The sequence below is a fragment of the Orcinus orca genome, chromosome 11 (genome assembly GCF_937001465.1).
Source record: "Orcinus orca chromosome 11, mOrcOrc1.1, whole genome shotgun sequence".
Classification (NCBI taxonomy): Eukaryota; Metazoa; Chordata; class Mammalia; order Artiodactyla; family Delphinidae; genus Orcinus; species Orcinus orca.
Window position 1 is genome coordinate 82774559 of NC_064569.1, and position 26376 is coordinate 82800934.

General features: G+C 40.1%; 1 protein-coding gene and 1 long non-coding RNA gene across 2 annotated transcripts in view; one reads left to right on the plus strand and one right to left on the minus strand.

Moving 5' to 3' along the window:
• Positions 1–3284: 3284 nt before the first annotated feature.
• LOC117201148 (uncharacterized) lies at positions 3285–11062 on the minus strand. The gene is made up of 3 exons (XR_004483111.2): positions 10812–11062; positions 9290–9430; positions 3285–4914 (listed from the first exon to the last, which is right to left on the minus strand). It is a non-coding gene; the product is annotated as an uncharacterized LOC117201148 (long non-coding RNA).
• A 97-nt stretch (positions 11063–11159) lies between these two features.
• UTP20 (UTP20 small subunit processome component) overlaps positions 11160–26376 on the plus strand; it is a 94389-nt gene continuing 79172 nt past the window's right edge. The window contains exons 1-12 of the mRNA XM_033427634.2: positions 11160–11371; positions 12243–12323; positions 14299–14365; positions 14490–14622; positions 15078–15266; positions 18505–18586; positions 19259–19396; positions 20016–20171; positions 20732–20878; positions 20963–21097; positions 22906–22983; positions 24684–24862. Coding sequence (XP_033283525.2) covers positions 11327–11371; positions 12243–12323; positions 14299–14365; positions 14490–14622; positions 15078–15266; positions 18505–18586; positions 19259–19396; positions 20016–20171; positions 20732–20878; positions 20963–21097; positions 22906–22983; positions 24684–24862 — 1430 coding nt within the window. The 5' untranslated portion in view covers positions 11160–11326. The remainder of the gene's footprint in view (positions 11372–12242; positions 12324–14298; positions 14366–14489; positions 14623–15077; positions 15267–18504; positions 18587–19258; positions 19397–20015; positions 20172–20731; positions 20879–20962; positions 21098–22905; positions 22984–24683; positions 24863–26376) is intronic.

Sequence of the window (26376 nt, forward strand, 5' to 3'; positions counted from 1 at the left end):
ACCCCACCAGATGAATGTCTAAAAATCAAATCTTGATCACATCTCTCTATCATGTAAGTAGATAATATCAAGTGCCCATACGCATTAAGGAAGGTCTTAGATAGTCATTAGAATCATGAGGCATCTGAACTTGATCTCAAAGACTCTTGATGTGTGCCCATGAATCGTAAAATTGCTTGCAAGTCCTAACTGGAGAGGTAGCATAGTGCAGTGGCCAAAAGCACAGGTTCTGGATACAGTCTATGGATATCTGGGTTCCAGCTCTGACTGCTTAATGAAACTATGTGACTTTGGGTAACTCAGTCTCAGTTTTCCCATCAGTAAATGGGGATAATAACAGAATTTACCTTGTAGAAAGAGTAAATGAGTCATCATATGCAAAGCACTTAGAACAGTATCCGGTACATAGTAAGAGCTATAAAGTGTCAGCTATTAATCATCTGGGCAGACACGTGTGGCAACAAGTCTTTTGAACCTGGAGTAAGAAAGTCTGGCACCATCAATCAAAGGTGCGTGACCCCAGCGGAGTCACTTCTTGCCTCTGGGATTACTTTATCTATAATGTGACGGAAATTATATCTACCCTGCTTACCTTGCAGGGATGCCATAAGGATCAGAGGAGTTGACGGGTGCTAAATCCTTTAGAAACCTCCAAGTCCTTTATAAATAAAAGGCCTTATTAACACTAATTACCTCCATCTAGATTATCTGTGTGCAATAAGTGCAGTTTTTCATCCCGCACTGCTTTGCGCAAAGAATCATTAGGGAAAAAACCCTGCTGCTGACAAATAATGGATACCCCAACCAAACCCGGTGCAAATGTCCTTTGGGATTGTTTTGTGACTTAATATTCACCATCACCTTTTATACCTAGCCTGAAGTAAAGTTCATTGTAATGTAAAGGGTATTAAATTGGTGGTCAGGACACCTGGATTCTAGTTCCCAATTCTGCTGTTAATTTATTGTGCTATCTCAAGTGAGTCAATTGATTTCTCTGGGTTTCCCTAGTCTGTAAAATGGGGAATGCTTATAATGTTGTGACTGCATAGCTCTTGTGACAGAGATGTTCCTGGGCATTGGGATGTGGTCATTCTTGGAGGAGGATTACTCATAACTTAGGTTAAATCCCCACTGAAATTCTGGAAAACACATCTGCCCAGACAGTATTTCATTACAAATACAGTATTTGCTTAAGAGAATACATCCAAGAGTATATGTTGAAATGACAATGTCTTTGTCTCTAGAATTTCCCATGAATATAAGCAAAAATCATCTTACAGATGACCAAGAAGAGGATCGCAATCTTCCTGTCTCTGGTCCCACAAGGCATCTGGTGATGTCCTCTTCCATGGACCTTCTTCCACTGTCCTTGCCTTGGGACCACAGCAGCTCTTTCTAAGAGGCTGTTTCAGCAATTTCCTAGTATGGTCTATTAAGCCCTATGTGATCTGCTCCCCAGCCCTCTGACTTCCCCTCCTACTTGCTGTGTTCCTGATATGCTGGGCTCCTGGCTATTCCTGGACCAGACTGAAGCTCAATCCTGCCTCAGGACCTTTGCACTTGCTGTTCTTCTGCCTGGAATTATCTTCATCTCCAGAGGTCCCTCCCTCCCTTCCTTCATGTTTCTGCTTCCCTGATTACCTTATATAACATAGCAAACCCTTCTCACTTTGCTCTGGTGCTCCCTGAATTAAGTACCAGCTAAGCTGCAATAATAAAGAAATCCAAACCCAAAGTGGCTTATACTAGATAGACGTTTATTTCCCTCTTGTGTAACTGTCAAGAATTGAGCAGTCCAAAGCTGGGGGCTCTGTCATCTTCCACACTTGGCTTCCAAGGATGCTCCAGTCAATGCCATCTCTTAGCCAGTTGGAAGGAGAAAGAAAGGGTACAAAGCAAGTGGCTTTATCCTTCTGCTAATGACCTGACTGAAAGTTACACAAAACATTTCCACTCATATCCCCTTGGACTGAACTTGGTCACAACACTATATCCAGGTGCAAAATGGAGGGTGGGAGGGAAATGTAGTCTCTAATGCATGGTCATGTTACCAGCTAAAAGTTGAGATAGGGGTTCTTTCTAAAAAAAATTTTTACACAATTTTTAAAGGTTACGCTCCATTTACAGTTATTACAAAATATTGGCTATATTCCCTGTGTTGTACAATACATCCTCATAATCTATATTACACCCAATTGTTTGTACCTACCACTTCCCCTCCAATGTTACCTCTCCCTGCCTCTCCTCACTGGTAACCACTAGTCTGTTCTCTATATTTGTGATTCTGCTTCTTTTTTGTTATATTTGCTAGTTTGTTGCATTTTTTATTAAGTGATATGATACAGTATTTGTCTTTCTGTGTCTGACTTATTTCACTTAGCATAATGCCCTCCAAGTCCAACCATATTGCTGCAGATGGCAAAATTTCATTCTTTTTTATGGCTGAGTAGTATTCCACTGTGTGTGTGTGTGTGTGTGTGTGTGTGTGTGTGTGTGTGTGTGTGTGTGTGTGTTGTTTATTTTTTTGATGTTGACTTGTATAAGCAGTTGAGATAGGGGTTCTTTTTCTAAAAAATGAAAAGGGGAATGAATTCTGTGGAATAATTAAGCTTCTGTCACACTCTCTATCTACCTGCTGTATTTATCTCCATAGCACTTATTGCCATCTGATGGTCTACTAGAGATTTACATATTTATTTTTTGTTTCCCCACACTGGAATATGAGCCCCATGAAGGCAGGGAATTCATTTGTTTACTGTTGTCTCTTAAGCCTTTAGATCAGTGCCTGACACACAGTAGTCACTCAATAAAAATTCATTGAGTATGTAAATACATCTTTTTTCTTCCTAGCTGCTGTTCTGAGTCACTCACTTCTCTTTCTGATTCACTCTGAATCACACAGGTCCAAATTTTCTTGGTTTCTAGTGTTAATGAGATTCTGGTCCTACTTCCTCTTGGAGCTCCCAGGATTCAAGAGCAGGGTGTTGTCTTTCTAGATCCCATCTCAAGTAGCCATGATCTTCTCCAAAGAACTTTTGGGTTTACAAGGAGAAGGAGTTAGGAGGAGATGTAATTTTAAAAAATTAATAGGCTTTATTTTTGGAGCAGTTTTAAGTTTACAGAAGAATTGAACAGAAAGTATAGTGAATTCCTGTATACCCCCTTCCCCTTCCCATACAATTTCCCCCATTATTAATATCTTGCATTACTGTGGTATACTTGTTACAATGGATAGACCAATGTTGATACATTATTACTAACTAAGGTCTGTGTTTAAATTAGGGTTTACTCTTTGTGTTGTACTGTTTTCTTTCTTTTTTTTTTTTTTGTGGTACGTGGGCCTCTCACTGTTGCAGCCTCTCCCGTTGCGGAGCACAGGCTCCAGACGCGCAAGCCCAGCGGCCATGGCCCACGTGCCCAGCCGCCCCACGGCATGTGGGATCCTCCCGGACCGGGGCACAAACCCGTGTCCCCTGCATCGGCAGGCAGACTCTCAACCACTGCGCCACCAGAGAAGCCCCTGTTTTATAAGTACTGACAAATGCATAAAATCACGTATCCACCATTACACAAACTATCACACAGAATAGTTTCACTGCCCTAAAAACCCCCTGTGCTTCACCTATTTGTCCCCTCCTCCCAGCCCCTGGCAACCACTGATCTTTTTGTTGTCTCCATAGTTTTGCCTTTTCCAAAATGTCATAAAGTTGGAGTCTACAGTATGTAGCTTTTTCAGATGGGCTTCTTTCACTTAGTGATATGCATTTAAGCTTCTTCTATGTTTTTCTGAAACTTGATAGCGCATTTCACTTTTTTTAATTTAATTTTTATTTTATATTGGGGTATAGTTGATTTACAACATTGTGTTAGTTTCAGGTGTACAGCAAAGTGGTTCAGTTATACATATACAAACAACCATTCTTTTTCAGATTAATTTCATGTTATCAATGAATAACATTCTATTGTATGGATGTACCATAGTTTATCCATTCACCTATTGAAGGACATCCTGGTTGCTTCCAAGTTTTGGCAATTATGAGTAAAGCTGTTATAAACATCCATGTGCAGGTTTTTGTGTGGACATAAGTTTTCAATTCATTTAGATAAATACCTCGGAGAGTGACAGGTGGCTCATATGATAAGCCAATGTTTCACTTTATGAGAAATAGGTAACTGTCTTCCAAAGTGGCTGTACCATTTTGCATTCCCACCAGCAATGAATGAGAGTTCCTGTTGTTCCACATCCTCTCCAGCATTTAGTGTTGTCAGTATTTTAGAGCTTAGCCATTCTAACATGTATGTAGTGGTATCTTAATGTTTTTCAATTTGCAACTCTCTAATGACATACAATGTTGAGCATCTTTCATATGCTCATTTGCCATCTGTATATCCTCTTTGGTGAGGTGTCTGTTCAGATCTTTTGCCCTTTTTAAATTGAGTTCTTTTTATCGTTGAATTTTAAGAGTTCTTTGCACGTTTTGGATACACATCTTTTATCAGATATGTGTTTTGCAAGTATCTTTCCCAGTCTGTGGCTTCTTTCCATTCTCTTAAGATGTATCTTTTTTTAAATAAATTTATTTATTTTGTTTTATTTTTATTTTTGGCTGCGTTGGGTCTTCATTGCTGCGTGCAGGCTTTCTCTAGTTGCGGCCAGTGGGGGCTACTCTTCGTTGCATTGTGCGGACTTCTCATTGTGGTGGCTTCTCTTGTTGTGGAGCATGAGCCGTAGGTGCATGGATTTCAGTAGCTGTGGCACATGGGCTCAGCAGCTGTGGCTCACAGGCTCTAGAATGCAGGCTCAGTAGTTGTGGTGCACAGGCTTACCTGCTCCATGGCATGTGGGATCTTCCTGGACCAGGGCTCAAACCCGTATCCCCTTCATTGGCAGGCGGATTCTTAACCACTGCGCCACTAGGAAAGCCCCAACACAAAAATATTAAGTCAGCTGTGTAAGTATTATTTTGGATGAAAGTGAAAGAACCCAATTAAAATTGGCTTAAGCATATAAAAGTGGAATTAGTGAACTAAGGTGACTGAAAAGTCCAAGGACTGGGTGGATGGATCCATTGGCTCACATAAGCTCATCTCAATCAATCTCTCTCCCTCCCTGTCTCTCATCTACTTTGCACAGAGTTCATTCACAGGCAGACCTCTCCATGAAGTGACACAATGGCCACCAACAGCTTCAGGTTCCTATCATCTTGCAAAACTTCAAGAAAAAGAAGCATCTCTTTCCCAATAGCTCTCACAAAACTTCCAGATAGGGTCCCTGGCCCAGCTTGGGACACATGCTTACCTCTGAACCAGTTAGTTGGCCAAAGAAATACAACTTAGGACACAGGCCCTCCTAGGTGTCTAGTCTGAACTTCAGACACTAAGAATGAGGGAAGAGTGATTCCTCAAAGGAAAATAAGGATGCTGCTTCCAGAGGAAGAGAGAACAAACACTGTCAAGAAATCAACAAATGTCTACCATAACATCCAAGCATTTATTTCTCTAAACCTGGCCCTTCTAGTTCACACTCTTAAGCTGTGGGGTGGCAAAAAGGCAAACTGAAATTAGAAGACCTGAATTCTAGTCCTTCCACCACTTAGAAGTTCTCCGATCTTCAGATCCCTTGTCTTTAAAGTGAGGATAATACAACCTACCTTGCAAATGTGGATAGGAGAACAAAATAATGATAATAGCAAATACTTATAAAAGACTAAACAGTAATAATAGTAAACACATTCTATAGCACATGGGATGTGCCAGACAACGTTCTAAGTGCTTTAACATACAGGAGGTCAGTGATTCCCAAACTTGAGCCTGCAGCAGAATCACCTGGAAGGCTTGTGAAAGTACGGATTACTGGGCCCCATCCCCAGAGTTTCTGATTCAACAGGCTTGGGGTGAAGCCTGAGAATTCACATGTCTAACAAGTTCCCCTTGGGTGCTGCTGCTGCTGCTTGGGGACCACACTTTGATAACCAAAGTATTAGGTTAGTGACTCTTTGGAACAGCTCCATGAGGGGCACCAGTATTACCCCTAATTTGGTGGTGAGTAAACTGAGGTTCACATAGCAGTGACAAGGGTGTGAGCCTGGGACACCTGGTAGCAGAGTCCAAGCTCTCCTCTCCTTCAAAGAAGCAACTAAAAAAAAAATAAATTAAAAAAAAAAAAAAAAAAAAGAAGCAACTAAGATGTAATAGGACAAAAGCCAATTCGCATGCAAAGATATAACCAAGGGGAGGGTGGGAAAATGGAGAAGGGGAGATAAATCCAAACTGAGACCCTTATCCTTCCTACAGAAGATGTCAAGTTAAGGATAAAAATAGAGAGTAGAAATCATGAAAGTGGGTATGTAAAAATATGTAGGTGTTTAAATTGTTCAAAAAGCAGGTTAATTTAGGTTATCCTCTGACATCTCTTAAAAGAAAATAAGGAATTTAAGGTTCACGACAGAAATGCCAACGGTGAGTGAAAGTGGGGAAGGAAAACAAGCTGAACACAGAAGGCAGTAGCGTGTGTGCATGTCTGTATGTGTGTTTCAGGAGGTGGGGAAGGGTGTTCCAAATATTTTAACACCGACGGAAAGACTGCACCAGCTCCCCTGTAAAATGCTGAGTCACTCACTGTATTAAACAGTAAAAATGGCAGCAGCGTCAATGATCTGCTCTCTGGAAGAGACATATTCAAAACCGAAGACAACAGCCTTCTTCTTGAGCAGATGCTGCACAATGAAATGCCTGAGGGGGCCAGGTGGGTACCTCAGACATAAACCAGCGAGGGGGTCAGGGCTTGGACTACAGGGAGTGATTGCTGCTCTTCCAAATGTGGGCCCAGTGTTGTGGATTTTTTTAATTTTTCAAGAGAAGCTAGAAATCTGGATTTTCACTTGAAATCTCCAGATTTTTTACAAATTAAAATATTTCAAGAACATTTTTGGTGAGCCAAATATATCTGTGTGCTACACTGGGCTGGTGAAGCCTACCACTTTGCAATTTCTGGTCTAATGTCTCTGATGCCTGAGGCATTAGACCAGGAAAGGAGAATAGAAGCTCAATGGTCTCAGTGCTAAAAAGCGATCATATGGTTGAAAAAGAAACAATAAAAATAAGAAAGACTGTTCATATAGGCATGTGTAAGTTACAAGAGACTTTGACCTGCTTTATGTCAAAGGATCTCCTTACTAACCAGCAAGTAAAAAGGCAGACTTGGTTATTACTTAAAGGTGAGGAAACTGAGGCTGAGAGATTAAGTCACTGGTCCAATCATCAGCTAATACATGGAAAATCCTAGAACTGGGATCCAAATGTTCTTCTGAATCCAAACTCCATGCTCTTGCTGTCTCCCGATTTATATACAACAGTGAACATGGTTCTCACAAGAAGGGAACGATCTTTGGGTCAGCTTCTCTTAACTACCGTAATTAAGAGTTACTAAAATATCTTCCTTGGCTTTCTTCTTTTCCCTTCACTCCCCTCTATCGGTTTGAGATCTCACTTCCTTGGTCCCTTGTTCTGAGTCAGAACCATTTCCCGTTTGATATATTGCAACTTTTGAGCCCCACCATGCAGACCTGCCCCCTTCCTGACATCACGTACAATATCTTACTAATCTTTCAAGAGCCTTGGATTACTGTTGTCCCCACTTTATGCTTAAGGAAACTGAGGCTCTCCCTACCTCTGAGTTTCACCCTGTTCTTTGTTTTACTTTTTATTAGCCCAAGGATACTAAGGGTGATACCAGTGCCCAGTGCTAACTTGAGAGGATGTGGCTTTGGATTAAGAGCTAAAAACAACCAAATTGGGCTTCCCTGGTGGCACAGTGGTTGAGAGTCCACCTGCCCATGCAGGGGATACGGGTTCATGCCCTGGTCCGGGAAGATCCCACATGCCACGGAGCGGCTGGGCCCGTGAGCCATGGCCACTGAGCCTGCGCGTCCGGAGCCTTGCTCCGCAACGGGAGAGGCCACAACAGTGAGAGGCCCGCATACCGCAAAAAAAAAAAAAAATTTGTATTTGACTACTTTGAACCCTTGCATATACTGCTCCTTCCCTTGTTCCCTCTACCTAGATAACACCATTTGTGTCCATGCTCCTCCCTTGCCTGGTTTTCTTCTATCCATCTTCCAGATCTCAGCTTATATGTCACCTCCAGCTAGAAGCCTTCCATGTCTAGGCTAGGCAAACTTCTCATGTGTTCTTGTAGTCCCTTGGGCTTTAAATTAGAGTGTGCACTAAGGAAACAAAGATTAAAAAGCAAAACTTCCCAATCAAGCTTAAGAAGGAAGGAAAGAAAGAATTATGTGTCTAAGTGAACTAGCTGGAATGGATGGGGCAGGCAGAACCATTGCAGTAAAAAGAAACAGAAGATTGCAAGGGGTATTTAAGGCCTTGGCATGGAGGGCAAAAGCTGGGGGGCAAGAAGATTCATAAGTAAACAGTGGTGTTCTTCGTGGCTGCTTTGGATATTCCACAGAACCTCAGAAACAGCTTTGGAAGAAACCTTAACAATCCTGTGGCACAACCCTCATCCAGTGCAGGAGTTACATTAGTCTTGAGTTTGTCAGGGTTAAACAAAGTACTGTACGCTTTGTTAATTCAACAAACATTCATTAAACTCTTAAGTTCACGGGATACGCTGGTGATACAAAATTGAAAAAGTACATGGTTTCTGCCCTTAAGGAACTTGTCAGGTAGCCAGACAGTAGACTGCTTATTCATTCAGCAAACATTTATACCATTCTCTGTGCGCCAATACAATTCCTTGAAAAACTGGTATTATTATCACTTCTTTTAATAGATCAGGAAGTTGGGTCTCAGAAAGGTTAGGTAACTTGTCAAAGGTTGTGCAGTTATGGTACCTGGCACCTTTCATCCATTAGCTTCTTTACTCTGCACAACAACGCCCTATAAGGTAGGTGCTTTCATTAGCTCCGTTTTACAGAAAAGGAATTGAGGCTCAGAGAGGGTAAGTAACTTCCCCAAGACTACACCAGTAATAAATGGCAGAGGTAGGATTCAAACCCAGGCAATCTGGTTCTAGCATCTATGCTCTTAACCACCATGTTGTATTGATAAATTGTTCAACCAGAGCTGTCAATATTATACGGATCATATAATGAGTAACAATGCAATATATAACTTGTGTCAGTTTTTTGATTTTCATGTTTTTCTCTACTCCTTATTGTCCCATTAACTCCATTACCAAAAATAAATGACAGAGAAGCAAAAGGACACAATTATCTGGGGGTAATTTTAGCAATAGGTTGGGAACATTGCTTAGAGTAGGGGCTCTTACCCTCAGGTAACTGCAGACTTCTCTTTGAAATCATCTATACATTTTAGTGTGAATGAGCTTATTAGTATTTTTCTGAAGAGAAGGTCTACAGCTTTCTTAGACTCCTTGAAGGCTCTGTGACCCAACAAGGTGAAGAACCACCTAAAGAAAAAAAAAAAAAGCCAATTAGCTTACTGGAAGCCAGTCAAACATTGGGCATTTCTATATTTTATTATTAAAAAATAAAATCCATAAATGCTATGAATCCATTAAAAATATTTACAGCAACCCTGTGACAACATAAAAACATTGATGTCGTAATGCCAATAACAATACGAAAGTGTTTTATCTACTTTACTTCTTCACCTGATTGCCTCCTCAATCCATACATATTTCGCTTCCTTTCCTCTACACCGGACCATACTTGTCAAGGTCATCAGTGACCATCACCTTGTCAGGTTCAGCAGCTACTTCTCTCTCCTCAGTTTTCACTATAGCTGGCCACTGGCTCTGCTTCCAGGCCAGGACTAGTCTGTTTCTACCTCACTGGCTCTCTTTCCCAGTCACCTTTCTGGTCACTGCTAAATGGTGGAGCATTCCAACGTTCAACTTGGGTCCTCTTCTTTTCTTTGTCCTCCTTTTCATCGCTCTCTCCCTAAAACATCTCATCCAGTTCCATGGCTTTAAATAACTTCACACTTTCTGTAAAGTGTATTTAAGTCACACCTCCAGCCCTGACCTCTACACTGAGCTCTAGGCAGGAATATATTCAATTTGTCTACTGAATATCTCTTCTTGGCTATCTAAGATGTAAGCACCTCAGACTAAACATTTCCAAACAAATTATTATTAATATTATCAGTCTCTTTTTCAGCTCACATAACAGAGCATGGCCCATAGCAGACTGTCAAGAAACATTTGTTTAATGAGTAAGTGAAAAAACATACACACACACACACACACCTGTTTGTATAATTACGTTTAACAACAGGACGTAAGAATGGTAGGAAAATACCAAAACGTTAACTGGTTGTGCACGAAACCATGAGTTTTCTTTAAAAGTCCTTTCCAATTTTAAATGGAAAAATAGTGGTTAAGAATATCAGACATTGGGCTTCCCAGGTGGCGCAGTGGTTGAGAGTCCGCCTGCCGATGCAGGGGACGCGGGTTTGTGCCCCGGTCCGGGAAGATCCCACATGCCGCGGAGCGGCTGGGCCCGTGAGCCATGGCCGCTGAGCTTGCGCGTCCGGAGCCTGTGCTCCACAACGGGAGAGGCCACAAGAGTGAGAGGCCCGCGTACAGCAAAAAAAAAAAAAAAAAAAAAGGATATCAGGCATTGCTGGGGTGGGATAGGGAGGGTGGGAGGGAGGGAGACGCAACAGGCAAGAGATATGGGAACATATGTATACGTATAACTGATTCACTTTGTTATAAAGCAGAAACTAACACACCATTGTAAAGCAATTATACTCCAATAAAGATGTTAAAAAAAAAAGAATATCAGACATTGGAACTCAGTGCCCTCTGCCAGACTGCCACTTACCGGCTGCACATCCTTGCTTTCTCCATATGCCAAAGGGACTTAGAAATACGTACCTCATCTGTAGTCATGCAACGTTCACAATGCGCTTTACTGTGAAATTATGAATGTAAAGAGCTTTGCCTGATGCAGTATACATAGTGAGAGGTAGTAGTTACTGGCTGTTAATGATGACAGGCATGTTTTCTTTTATGATAAAAATACACATTTTTCTTATAAACCTTTACTGAAGAGAGTTCAAAATACTCCGCCCCCACATACCCACTCAGCCAGAGCCTCCCAGTCTCCAGCCGGCTGCAGGGCGCGGGCGCGCCTGCTCCGTCCGCTTCTTCCGCCCACGTGACTCGCTCCGCCGGCTACCCGTCTCCAACATGGCGGCGCCCAGGGGCTCAAGCCGCACGTGAGAAAGTCTGAGTACGTGGGAGTGCAAGTGTGGGAGCCAGTTTCCCTTGTCTACAGTCAGTAGCATCCCTTCAACCCTTCCCGAGATCCTCGCGGGCCGCCGCCGCTCTGCAGCCATGAAGCCAAAGCCAGTTTCCCACAAGATCGAGAACACTTACCGGGTGAGTGAAGAAACTCGGCCGTGGGACTAGTTCTCAGCGGAGCTCCCGAGGCTACAGTGCTCTGGACCGAGCGAAAGTCATTTGTCCGGAGGCTCTAGCAAAAGAGCCTCTCTCTCTCCGGGTGTAGTAAATATGGGATGGGGGAGGAAGCTTCAACTGCAGATTTCGCCCATGTATTGCGGCGTCTGGCCTGGCTGAGACTTCTCTTCAGGCCAGAGTTAAATTCAGTGTCACAAACGAACTGCTTAGGAATTCTTTCCTGCTCTTTTATCCTTGAAGACCGAATGGGGGGCGGGCCGGTGGGAGGAGGTGAGTGATTCCAGCTACTGGCTACTACACCACTTTCCCGGTTTGCTTCTTGAGGGTTTCTTTGTTACTCTACAGCCGTAGGTCTGTATATGTTTAAAAACACTGTTGTTGCCACGACTTAGCCAGATCCTGTACTTGCAGCAGGGTATGAAACCTAGCAGTAGATCTGGCGAGGCCACGTTGCTAGCTTTTACCTAGGTCAATCCACCACTCTAGCACGGAAATTTTGTTGGAAATGATATTTTGCAAATATATCCATAGAAATATTTCATTATCTTCGTACAGTAGTGCAGTGCATTTGTCTTTCAGTTTGTTTTTAAAGTTATCTTCTGTGATTTGTCAGTGATGTCTACTTCTAGTTGTAAAACTCAGTTATACATTTTATGATTGATTGAAAATACAACTCTGAAATTGAAAGCGAAGCGTAACATTATTTCTAATGATAGAACGTAAGGAGGCACATTGAACCTTTAAACTTTATACTTCCACGAGGAAATTGTCCACATATGATTGTGATAAGTATAAAATGTGGATGTGTTGTAAATATACTTCTCCCCTGCAGTTTCTTACGTTTGCTGAACGATTGGGAAATGTGAATATCGATATTATTCACCGGATTGATAGAACTGCAAGCTATGATGAGGTAAGAGAATGTTAAATGAGCTGATCTTCAAGTATTCATAGTTGGTTTTTTAGATTCTCTTTGAAGTGAATTTCTCAAGCCATTCTTTTATGAACATGAAATGCATTAGACCTGTGCTGTCTCAAACAGTAGCCACACATAACAAATTAGATATAAAATAAATTAAAAATTCTAATGCTCAGTAGCCATATGTGGCTAGTTGCTACCATACTGACCAAGTGCGGATATGGAACGTTTTCCATCATTGCTGAAAGTTCTATCGGGTGATGTGGTGTTAGAAAATTTACTTGATTCTCAGGTGGCTTCTGATTCCAGCCACTCCCTTCCCATGTGCATTCCGAGCACTGCTACAGATCCATGTTCCTGAAACTACAATTTTAAAGAGGTTTTGAGCAAGTCACTTTCCTGGGGCTCAGTTTCCTCCTTTATTAATAAACATGGGGGAGCTAAACCACATAATTTTTTCCAGTTCTAACCATGCTGTAACTCAGTCACACCTCTACTCAAAAATCTTGTTTTCGCTGCATCAAGTCATTATTTCTCTGACAGCCTTTTAAGGTCCTGTATAACGTGCCTTTAAATTAGGGATTCAATGTCAGTTTTTACTGTTTTTCACTTGACTCTAGTCAGACTCCGCTCACTATCTCTTTGAATGCCTTGTCTCCAATATGTGAATTCAGTGTGCTAATTATGTTATCTAGGTAGGCACATAATGCTTTGAGAACTCACCGTGAAGTGATCCTAACCTAGATTCTGTGAGGGTGTAAGGTGAGGTCAAAAAAGGTGAAGTGGACTAGGTGATACCTGAATTGAGTCTTGTTTGTATAGGTTTTAGCATGGCAAAGAGAACAGGAAAGGCTGTTTCAGGCTGAGGAAGAAGCCTTTATAAAGGAACAGAGGCTAAAGAGAGCATGTCACATTCAAGAAACTCCCAAGCATTTCAGTATGCTTATAATTGCCTGTGGGATGTTTGTTTATGTTGATGGTGACTGCAGATGGGTGAAGGGGGTAGCTGGTGAGAGATAAAGCTGAAGAGATAATCAAGGACCATGAAGGGCTTCATATGTCAAGCTAAGTTTGGATTTATCCTGAAGCTATGGGAAGTCATTCTAGGATTATAAGGCAGGGGAATGTGTGACATGATCAGTTGTAAATTTTAGATCTCTCTGGCTTTATTGTGGAGGAAAGAACAACCAGTTGCTCTGGAGTCAGGGTAACCAGTTGTGATGATTCGGTAGTCATCTAAGTAAGAACTTTTCTCTCATATAAATATGTACAAACACTTATAGAGGTCTTTTTTTTTTTTTAAAGAAAAATTGGTTCCTACCATATACTTCACTTTGAAACTTGCTTTTCTCACTTTGAAAGTATACTATCAACATCCTTCTAATTTAATAATAGATATAATTCTTTTTAATAGCAACATAATATACCTTATTATGTACAGACCATAATATATATACCAACCATTTTCCTTTTGTTGGATATTTAGGCTTTTTTATGTTTCCCCCCCCACTACAATAAAGCTGAATGAATGTCTTTATACTTGTATATTTACAAATTTTCTAAGAAATATCTCCAAAAAGGGAATTGCTGGATCAAAGGACATACCTGTTTTTAATGTTAATAGAAATGCCAGATTACTTCTCTATAAGGTTGTAGCAATTCATATTTCCAAAAGCAGGATGAAAGAACTGTAAGAGTCAACATTTTTCTTGGCGTAAAATTGTGAAAAACAGAAAAAAATTTTTTTTTAGCGTGACTATTACTTAGTTTTTCTTCTGCCCATATTTTATACCTGATTGCTTTTTTAGGTGTGTTAGTTAATGCCCTGTTTAAAAAAAAACTAAGAGGAGTTTTTCAACTCTTGACTATCATCACTGTCTTAACGTATTAATATATCATTATTCTTATTTACTTTGATTATAGTTTTTCTTTGAGTTGTCTGATTAATGGACTGCTTTAATCTTGGCAGGAAGTTGAAACCTACTTTTTTGAGGGTCTACTGAAGTGGAGAGAACTGAACCTTACGGAGCACTTTGGTATTTTCTATTTTGTTTCTATTTTATTCACCCATCATTTGTACTATATATGGTCAAAACAGCTAAATATTGGTGTGATGGAAAAGCAGAACTTATTCTTTTTTTTTTTTTTTCCCTTACCCAGGGAAATTTTACAAAGAAGTTATTGACAAATGCCAGTCTTTCAATCAGCTAGTCTATCATCAAAATGAGATAGTTCAGAGTTTGAAGACTCACCTGCAAGTCAAGAACAGTTATGCCTATCAGCCCCTTTTGGAGTAAGTAGCATGTTGAAAGAAAGGCAACAACATTTATCTGAATTTTAAGAAAGGTTGTTTTATAGCTACATATGCTTTAGATCTGGTGTTTGTAATTTAGAAATAAGAATTTACCTTTTTTTGTTAGATGAAAATATTAGTACATTACTGTAAAGCAGAATCTTAGGGGTATACTTTTTTGCTTTTTATACTTTTACAAGAACCTGATTTTTCTTTGACCCTATAGGAATGACTGAATATAACTTGTGATGGAAGGTACAAGCTCTAGCCTGATTTCTTTGCTCAACTCTTAAAACGTGAAAAATTTTATACCTCTCTTGAGACTTGGTTTAGTAGCTTTAATTAATCCTTTCATCATAGGCGATAGGTTATCATTTGTGAAGCAGATTTGTAGTATTTGGTTTTTGATCTACATGTATCAGAATCAGTTACCTTTCCTTATTTTTTTCATCCAGTTTAGTTGTACAGTTGGCACGAGATCTGCAGACGGACTTCTATCCCCATTTTCAGGACTTTTTCCTGACTATCACTTCAATCCTGGAGACTCAGGACACGGAGTTGTTAGAATGGGCTTTCACCTCACTGTCCTATCTGTACAAGTACCTGTGGAGACTGATGGTGAAGGACATGTCCAATATATACAGGTGACCATTTCTCCCTCTCACATGGGTTTTTCTTTTCTTCTTCTTCTTCTTTTTTTTTTGCTTTAAAATTTTATATATGATTCAGTGCTATTTAGTAAATTTATAGTTATGCAACCATCACCACAATCCAGTTGAAGAACGTTTCCATCATCTCCAAGAGATTTCTCATGCCCTTTTGCAGTCAGTTCTGCTCCCCGTCTGCATCAGTTTTGAAAGCAAAAGCAATATACATATATCGAATAGTCAGGATTTCCTCTGGGGAAACACCTGTGTGCTTGAAGCCCCTAAGGAGAATGATCCTCTTCTACAATGATATTTTCTAGCATTTAATTTTTAAATTTTTTATTTTTCGGTCAAGGGCAGTTTTTATGGATACTGACAACAAGCAGATACTTTCTGACTCCCATCTGTATTTAATGAAAACATGTATAATACCTGTCACTTGCACCTGCTGACGTGGCTACCTAACTTTAATATGTTCTTTAATTGGCCTTTTCCCTGTCTTCAGTCTGACGCCAAACTTCCTTTCCATCTCAGTCTCTAATTATTTTCTTATAAAACGTTGGTTCTCCAGCCAAAGTGGTCTGTAGTCTGTTCCATCAGTCTGCATTGACCTGACCTCCTCTTATCTCCAGCTATTGAAATCAGACCCCCCACCATCAAAGCCTGACTTGAATCCATAGCTTCCACATACGTGCCCGGGCACCTTGTCCAGAAATCAGAGCTTTGTACTCTGAACACGTCTGGCATCCCATACCACTTATGTCACACAACTTCTGTTATAATCGTTTCTTCTAATGTAATGGTGTCTCTACAAACCTATAAACTCTTCAAGAACCCCATCTTAAATATTTGAATTTTCCTAGCTCCTAAAGTACTGATTAAGACAAAAGAGACACTCAGTATTTGTAAGTAACTGTGGACAGGGAAAGAGAATGAATTCTGTACCAGCTTTTTGTTTAAAGTAAGGCAAAGATTGTTTGTAATCTATTTCAATCTGGGACTTAATGGAATTTCTACTTGGTGTCCTGATTACTTCTACATACTTCAGTTGGCACAAGAACACGTAAGATTAACCTTTTACCCCAACCCAGTATAAGTATGGATATGGGATAGGACTGTCCATTTTGTTTTTGTACCACCTCCCTTCACTCTACCCTCCTTTGAACACGGAATGAGAAAGAAATATTTTTCTGACCTTTACTAGTTCTCTGTGAAGATTTTGGTAAAACGTATTAGAAACCGAGATTACTTCATTAAAGACCAGCAAGATCTTGGGGTATATATAGTTTATTTGGTCTCATGACTTCTGCTGTTACTTTTATATCTCCTGAGTCAGGCTCTCCAGTTATAAATTTATTCGCTTTCTGTATGACATCTTCAACAGCCTGGATATTTTCACTTGACTGTTGTTGAAATCAAAGTCTACACATTCCTGTTCAAGCCAGCTCTTCTCATTCATTTGTGTGTTCAGTAAATATGTACTCAATGCCAGGCTTTGTTTGTTTGCCCAGTTTCTCACGGTGATACCATCATTCTTCCCATCACCGAGATTTGGCCACTTAGAGGCATCTTTGATCCAGTTGTCTTCAAGGACTTTACATCTTTTTGATTCTGCTATTCACGTACTCAATCCAGTGACTACTTATTGTACACTGTGTATCAGGCTTGAGATGCACTCACAAATAAACCAGATAAAAACCCCTCTTATGAAGTTTACATTTTATCAGGGGGAGAACATCTTGGGCATGGGGCTGGCATGAGCGAGGAACAGTGTGGAAGCCTGGGTGGTGCAGCAGCGTTTATAGGGGGAGAGTAATCAGGTGATGTCAGAGATGTGGTAGTAGGGGACCTGACCATAAAGGGCCTTGTGGATACTATAAGATCTTTGGTTTCATTGCAGGGACTCTTGAAATGTCTCTTGGGTTCATCCATTGCCATTTCCTTCTGCCACTGGCCCTCTTTCATGCCCTTGTTTGCCCAAACTTTTATGACTTGACTAACTTCTTAGTTGGACTGCCAGCCTCTTCTTTCTTCCTTTATATCACCCTATACTGGTGCCCAATTTCTCTTTCTGAAACTATTCATTTCTTATTCAGCCAACACTTATTAGTACCTGCTATGACCAAGGAACAATTAGGTGCTGGAGATATGGCAGAAATAGGAGAGATATATTCCATGCTCTTCTTTCATTTGGGAAACCAGTTTAAACAATGTGATTATGTGAGTCATTATTTAGTTATAGCTGCATGGCTGTATGAGTATGTTGCGTAGCCTTTCTGCCCCTATTTCGTTATCTATAGGATGGGGATAATAGTTCCTACACCACAGAGTCGTTGTGCTGATTAGATGAAGTAACATAGTAAGTGCTTACTTAAATGTAAGCTGGAGTCCCCACTCCTTTGCTTAGTGTTCAGAGCCACCTGTTGACTTGAATAGCTTTATCTGGAGCTGCCTTCCCTACCCATATCATCCTTCTTCCTTTAGACAGACAGCCTCTCTGATATCTCTCTCTCTTTTTTATTTATTTATTTATTTATTTTTGGCTGTGTTGGGTCTTCGTTGCCGTGCAATGAGCTTTCTCTAGTTGCAGCGGGCGGGGGCTACTCTTCAGTGTGGTGCCTGGGCTTTTCCTTGCCATGCTTCTCTTGTTGCAGAGCTCGGGCTCTAGGCGTGGGTCTGAGTAGTTGTGGCACGCGGGCTCAGTAGTTGAGGCTTGTGGGCTCTAGAGCGCAGGCTCAGTAGTTGTAGTGCACGGGCTTAGTTGCTTCGTGGAATGTGGGATCTTCCCGGACCAGGGCTCGAACCCGTGTCCCCTGCATTGGCAGGTGGATTCTTAACCACTGCGCCACCAGGGAAGTCCCTCTCTGTTATCCCTTGACTGTGATCACTTCTGCCCACCCTGTGTTTGCTCTTGCTTTGATCTCTGGCAATATGCACTCCATTCCCCACCTGGATTCTTCCTGTCATTCAGGGATCACTACAAGTTTCATCTTTTCATAGTCTTTCTTATATGACCAGTGCCACCAATCCTAGGGTTCTTAATGTCTGTGATCTTCAGTCTTCTGTTTGACATGTGGGTGTCATGGTAATCGAATGAGATTTTAAACTGCTAATGTTATTATACCTGCTACATCTTTCTTGCATACCTTGCACAGTGTTGGGCATATAGTTAACATGTAGTACATCTTTATTAAAATGATGATTAATTAAACATGTCTTATTTTCTCATTTATAGCATGTATAGTACACTCCTGGCTCATAGAAAACTACATATAAGAAATTTTGCTGCTGAAAGCTTTACTTTTTTGATGAGAAAGGTTAGTTTGATCATTTATGTGTTTATTGCTCATTAATCCTCAAGAATCTGATGAACGGAAGCAGATATCTTTTATAGTATAGTTAGTTATTATGGACTAATATTTTTTATATAAAGAGAAACCTGTTACTGTTTTGAGTTTATCTCACCATAAGGTGGTTTTTGCTCACTAATGTGAAATAATTGGGGTTACTCTTTTATTCTTACTTAGTGTATATATATATTCTCTAATTCAAGTCAGTCTATGCATGAACAGTGAGATTAACAGAAATTTTTATAAAAATTTCCTGGAAGGGACTGATTGTATAGTGTCATTTGTGTTTGTTTTTAGTAGAGTTTTTGTAATAAAACAAAAACATTGCTATTAAATTTCTTTTATACTCATAAAATATAAGCATACTATTTACTTTAAAAGATAGAATGTTGCCTTAGGTAGTTTTTCTTGGTACATACCTTCATATTATACCAATGAATTAATCACTCTTGTGTGTGACATTACAAGTGATAATATACTCTTGCAGCAGTTTGAAATCATTGCAAGTGTCACTATTCCTTTTAGAATTTTTATCCTAATTATGTTTAAATATGAATCTTTAGAATAGCAAATAATAATTATTCATTAGGATATGTTTATGTTGTAAATACAGTTTTCCATTTGCATTTTGTGTTTTAGGTTTCTGATAAAAATGCACTTTTCAATTTAATGTTTCTTGATCTTGATGAACATCCGGAAAAAGTAGAAGGAGTTGGACAGTTGCTCTTTGAAATGTGCAAAGGAGTTAGAAATATGTTTCACTCCTGTACAGAGACAGTAAGTAACTGGGAGGAGTTCCTTGAATCTATATGAAAGGGATTAAAAGAAAATAGATAAGATTTACACAGATAGCATGGAGAGAGGATTGCCTAGAATAAATAGAAAACATTCAATGGGGCACATTAGGGCTTTAAAAAACAGTGCTTACCTACTGTAGGCCCTGGGTCATTAGGTATTTTTCATTTAAAAAACAATCACTGCTGGGGCTTCCGTGGTGGTCCAGTGGTTAAGACTCTGAGCTTCCACCGCAGGGGGCACGGGTTTAATCCCTGGTTGGGGAACTAAGATCTCACTTGCCATGCAGCACAGCCAAAAAATCAATCCGTCAATCAAAAAATTTAAAAAATCACTGCTCTCTTCATCCTGGGTGCTAGGAGGTGACATAAATTGATCGATGGGGGGCGGGGGATATTGTGTGATAAAATTCCCCATCCTAGTTTGGAAATTCTTTTGGGACATGTAGTTAACCACCAGAGCTGCCATATCCTTGATTATCCTGGATCGGATTTTAAGGTAGCTTGAGCAGAGTGGGGAATAATCAGAGAGGGAAATACCAATGTAATACTAGAGAATAAGAGTGTGCATGTTCATTTTCATGATTCTTGGATTCCCACAGGCAGTGAAGCTAATTTTGCAAAAGCTAGGACCAGTTACTGAAACAGAAACTCAACTTCCATGGACTTTAGTTGGAGAAACACTCAAAAACATGGTCAAATCCACAGCGTTCTACATCTACAAGGAACATTTTGGTATATTTTTTGAATGTTTGCAAGTGAGTTCTGATTTTTAAGTATTTGTATGTAATTAGGAGTCTAAGAGTTAATTGTTGTTCTTAATTAAGCAGATCACACCTGGATATTATATTTTATAATTGTTGTCATCATATTTTTATATACTTACTAGGATTTTCCTTACCTCTATCCCCTGTACTATTTTTACTTGCTTTGATATCTTGAGATGCAGTAGAGCATAGTGGTTAAGAGCACAGGCTTTGGAGCCAGAGTCCTCTGTTTGAATCCTGGCTTTGTCACTTACTGCTAGTGTGCCTTGGGAAAATGTAAGCCTCTGGTCCTCAGTTTTTTCATCTGGGAAATGGGGATAATAGTATTCCCTGCCAGTGAGGATTATGACGAAATACTCGTAAAGAACTTACAACAGTGCGTTCAGAAATGTTAGTGGTTATCATTAGTGACTCCCAGTAAATGTGTCTATTTCTTTCACAGAAAAAGAATGTGAGAATTTGAACTGCTTCACACAATATTTTCATTATTAAATTAACAGATGAGTTTGATCTTTGGTAGTTATTCTTTCTTGTAAATTCTTCATTTGCAGGCATCACTCCTGGATCTACATACAAAAGTAACCAAGACTAACTGTGGGGAAAGTTCTGAACAGTTTAAAAGGTTGTTAGAAACATATCTGATACTCGTAAAACATGGAAATGGATCAAAGATAACCAACCCTGTTGACGTTTGTAAAGTGAGTTCCCCACTTAATTTGCTTAGAGCCTATTCATTAGAAGCTGATTGCTAAGTGTGCATTGTTTTTCCTTTTATTTTACAGGTGTTGTCTCAAACATTACAAATAGCCCATCTCTCCAGATCTTGCCGGGCGACCCTCTTGGATGTAATTTCTGCTTTGATCCTAGGTGAAAATATTTCCTTGCCAGTGACACTCATCAAAGAAACCATAGAAAAAGTAATTTACTTTTGCAAATATTAACTGAGTAGTTAATACTATGTTTAGCGTTGAGTAAGCCTTCTGGGGAATATAAATGAAGCTTGGGAAAGGCTCTGTCTTCAGGGAATTTATAATCTTGTTAAGGAGATGTGAATCGCGTGCTTTAATGGAAATAAGCAAAACAAAATGTGATAAAAGCTAAATCTGTTCAGCAAATATTCACCAAACAAATATTTACTTAACCAAGTTCAGGCTATGGACTAGATATTGTAGAGTGGACACTTTTATTTATTTATTTATTTTTGCCTGTGATTTTTTTTTTAATTAATATTTTTTTGTTTGTTTGTTTGTTTGTTTTTTTGTTTGTTTTTGCGGTACGCGGGCCTCTCACCGCTGTGGCCTCTCCCGCCGCGGAGCACAGGCTCCGGACGCGCAGGCCCAGCGGCCGTGGCTCACGGGCCCAGCCGCTATGCGGCACGTGGGATCCTCCCGGACCGGGGCACGAACCCGCGTCCCCTGCATCGGCAGGCGGACTCCCAACCACTGCGCCACCAGGGAAGCCCTTAATTAATATTTTTAAAAAATTTATTTATTTTTATTTTTGCCTGCGTTGGGTCTTCGTTATGGTGCGCAGGCTTTCTCTAGTTATGGCGAGCGGGGACTACTCTTCGTTGTGGTGCGCGGGCTTCTCATTGCAGTGGCTTCTCCCGTTGCTGAGCACGGGCTCTAGGCACGCGGGCTTCAGTAGTTGAGGCTCACGGGCTCTAGAGCTCAGGCTCAGTAGTTGTGGCGCACGGGCTTAGTTGCTCTGCAGCACATGGGATCTTCCCAGACCAGGGTTTGAACCCATGTCCCCTGCATTGGCAGGCGGATTCTTAACCACCACACCACCAGGGAAGTCCTGCCTGTGATTTTTTATTGTTAGGGAAGTGGGGCCCTGGGAGTATGTAGTTAAAATCTGTTGAATCAATCTATTTATGTCACGTCGAAACATAAAGGTTAATTCTGTCTGGGGTTGAGGGACAGAGAAAGCTTTTCAAAGGACTAATATTTTGGATAGTCGTTGAAGGTTAAATAGCAGTCTGCCAGTCAGAGAAGGTGTTAAAAACTCTAGGAGAGAGAATGGCAAAAATGTGTTCAAAAATCTATGTTGCTGGGCACATGGACACATGAAGTGTGATGTATATCAGCAAGGCTTTGCTTGGCTTTGAAAAGTTAGGTTGGATTTTATCCTCCAAGTAGTGGAGGGCCCTGGAAAAATGTTAAGCAGGGAAATGATTTAATGAGATTGGCATTTTAGTGAGTTTAGAAGATGAATTGGAGGGAAGTGGAATTGAAAATAGATCAGTTAGGTTCTTCCTAGCTTCGTGTAGCGCAACAGTATAAAGTTTAGAGGAAGGTGTAAAGTCGTGCTACTTGCCCTTTTGTAATTCTCTGTAGCTGGGAAAGAATGGAGCAGCTCTTAGGCAAAGCCCTGGGTAATCACTAGAAACACAGCCCTTCGCATTTTTAAGTCCCTTTGGAGAAGACCGAGCACTTAGAATACTGGTTGAAGTGTGCCCACCGTACCTTTACTCTAGTAGCTTCTTTCCCGAGGAGGAAGGCCCAGTGCCTGTGTCTCACACCTGGTGTGTCCATCTGCACAGTGGCAAATTCAACAATCCAGTTCTTTTTGCCTTCCATGACTATTTTAACTTGTATTAAGCATCCTACACTTCCTGCTTGCAAGTTAGAGGATCTTGAAGGTTTCGGATGTTTTTTATTTTCAGGAATGGGAAAGTACTCTCTTTGTATTTACATTACTATTCTTTGCCTGTGGTCCACAGATTTTTGAGAGCAGATTTGAAAGATGCTTAATTTTGGGTTTTTCGGAAGTCATGTTTGCTATGAAGCAGTTTGAGCAGGTGAGTGAGATATTAAGTCTTGGATTTGTTTTGTTTTAAATCTGTCACGATAAAATAATCAATTTAAAAATCCTGTGATTTTGTTTTTTGAAAGGAATAGAATAAGTATTTGATGTTTTAGTTCATGTATTTTTTTTTAAAGCAATTATATTCCAGTTCTAGGTCATATGTGAAACTTTATTCCACATGCTAAGCATTTTAAATGATACTAGGTAACCAATTTGTTTTTCTAATAATCTTTTAGGAAGTTATAGAACAGTGTGATAAATTTGAAAAAAAATGGCTTAAGGAACTTAAACTGTGAATTTGAAGCATAGAAAATAGTTTCTGAAACAGTTTGCATAGGAGGAGGGTTATGAATTTATTTCATTGCTACAGAATGAATTGCTACCTGATAGAATGAGGTAGAAATCTTTCTCATCAAATCCTGAGTTTATTTTATCCTTGCCCCTCACCCTCATCAAACATTTGCCACTCCTTCCAACTGGTGATTCTACAGTACACTTCATGGAAATCTCTGTATCTCTTCTCTCATTTTTCCCTTTAGTCTTTAATAATATATATTTTCATTTGTCTCAGAAAAATACTTCTTTATACATGTCCTAGCCCTGTTGCTTCCTGCCCAGTGAGGGCTCTTTATTTCTCCCAGGTTTTCTTAGCAGCTGCCTCTTTTCCGTCTCCCCTGTTCCCTGTGGTCTTTTTTTAAAAAACTTATTTTTATCAGAGTACTCTATGTATGTTGTTTAAAATGTTGCATGGGGCTAAAAGGCACTCATTTCATTCCCACTCCCATCTTCCTCACCAGGAACAAGCACATCTAATGATTTTTAGCTATTTTTTCCTAGTATTTACTTTATATTTTTAAATCATCTGAACATACTGCTTTTCCTTGACTCATTAGTTTTAGTCCTCATCTGTAGGCTTCCTCCTGGGTAGGTGGATTTCTAGTTCTTTTACGCTTCTCATCTGCTCAACAGAGTTACATTATAAATTTTGGTTGAATTCATATTCATCAAACACTTAATCCCTATAATCAAGGAGTATTTTATAATTACATTTCCATTTTTGTATACCCTTTCATTTTTCCTGAAGTTACCAATTGCCTCATTCTTTAGAAACTTGAAGTTGCTGGTGGGTCTGCCAGCAGCATCACGGAATGCCTTTCACGTGGCAAACTGGCAGAATTTTGGCAGCTCTTTGCTTTTCTCTTTTCTTTTTAGGAGACGTTCCTCCTAGAGCCTTTCAAGTCTGAACAAGTTGCTTTCTCTGCCCACTGTACAGATGTCATACTAGGACTTGCCTCTCTCCTGTTTCCTGGGTCCCGTGTCTTTCTCTTATTGTAGTTTCCCCTCTTATTTTGATGAAACACATTCTCCAGAGGTTCCTGAGAAAGGGTGAATGGAAGTAAAATTTTGAGATTTAGTGCATCTGTAAGTGTCTTTATTCTCTCCTCAAACTACATCACCAGTACGCTGGGTACAGCATTCTAGATGCTGTCGTTTTCCCTCAGTTTTTCAGGCATTGCTCCATTGTCTTCTGGCCTCCACCGTTCCTTTGCAGAGGTCTGATGTCATTACGATTCCTGAGCCTTTATTTATGATCTCTTTTTTCTCTGTGGAAGTGTTAGAATCTTCTCTTCATTAGGTGTTCTGAAATTTATATCTGTTGTTAATAAGTGTGATTTTCTTTCTTATTTTTAGCTTTTTCTACCCAGCTTTCTCTTGTATATTGAGAATTGCTTCCTGACTGATGACGCTGCAGTCAAAGATGAAGCTCTGGCCATTTTGGCCAAACTCATTCTGAACAAAGCAGCACCTCCCACCACTGGCTCCATGGCGATTGAGAAGTACCCTCTGCTTTTCTCAGAACAGACAGTGGGGTAAGTTCTAAGTCTTTATTCTGTGTATTCTTGGTAGGATTACCCATTTAAAAATAATGCATTCAGAATACTGTAAAAACTGAAGATCTACATGCATTAACTGGAAAGATGTCCGTGATACATTGTTATGTGAAAAAAGCAAGTTGTAGGGCTTCCCTGGTGGCACAGTGGTTAAGAATCCGCCTGCCAATGCAGGGGACACAGGTTCGAGCCCTGGTCCGGGAAGATCCCACATGCCGTGGAACAACTAAGCCCGTGCACCACAACTACTGAGCCTGCTCTCTAGAGCTCGCAAGCCACATCTACTGAGCCCACATGCCACAACTACTGAAGCCCGCATGCCTAGAGCCCGCGCTCTGCAACAAGAGAAGCCTGCAAACCGCAACGAAGAGTAGCCCCTGCTTGCCGCAGCTAGAGAAAGCCTGCACGCGGCAACAAAGACCCAATGCAGCCAAAGATAGATAGATAAATAAATTTAAAAAAATAAATAAACCAAGTTGTAGAAGAGTACATGATCCCATTTTGCAAAGTTAAAACCAAAAGTATATATAAGCATAGGAACACGTGTGAAAGGATACAGAAACAGGTTATTTAACTTCAAGAGCGTGGTAAGTGAAAGAAAGAAGTCACTATTAATTTTCTTAACCTTTTATTTTAAAACAATTGTATATTCATGTGTGGTTATAAGAAATAGGACAGAGAGTTTCCATATATGTTTCACTTAGTTTCCCCCAGTGGCAACATCTTATTTGGCTTGGCCAAAAAGTTCGTTCGGGTTTTTCCGCATGATTACGGAAAAACCTGAATGAACTTTTTGGCCAGCCCAATACAAAAGCTTAGTGCAATATCACAACCAGATAAGTGACATTGGTACAATCCACCAACCTTATTCAGATTTACCAGTTTTACATCACTCATCTCTGTGTTTGCATGTATATGGATATATAGTTCTGTGCAATTTTATCTCATGTCTATTCACAACTACCACCAAAGTCAAGATACAGAGCTGTACCATCACTGCAAGGATCTCTTGTGCTACTTTTTAATAGCCACACTCACCCTGCCACTCCCCACTCCATCCCTAACTCCTGGCAACCACTAATCTTATTCTCCATTTTTACAATTTTGTCATTTCAAGAATATTATATAAATTATGCAGTACAGCTTTTGAGATTGGCTTTTTCACTCAACACAGTTCCCTTGAGACCCATCTAAGTTGTTGTGTGCATCAGTTATCCATTCCTTTTTATGTTGAGCGTCTTTGTGTGCTATTCCCGAGTAGTATTCCATGGTAATGGATGTAGCAGTCTGTTTAAACATACACTTGTTGAAAGGAATAACTAGATCATTCCTAGTTTTTGGCTATTATGAATAAAGCTGTTATAAACATTCATGTACACAGCTTTCCATTTCTCTGAGATAAATGCCCCAAAGTGGACTTATTGGGTTATAGGGTAAGGGCATGTTCAGTTTTGGGGTTTTTGTTTTTGTTTTGGAGTTTTTTGTTGTTGTTG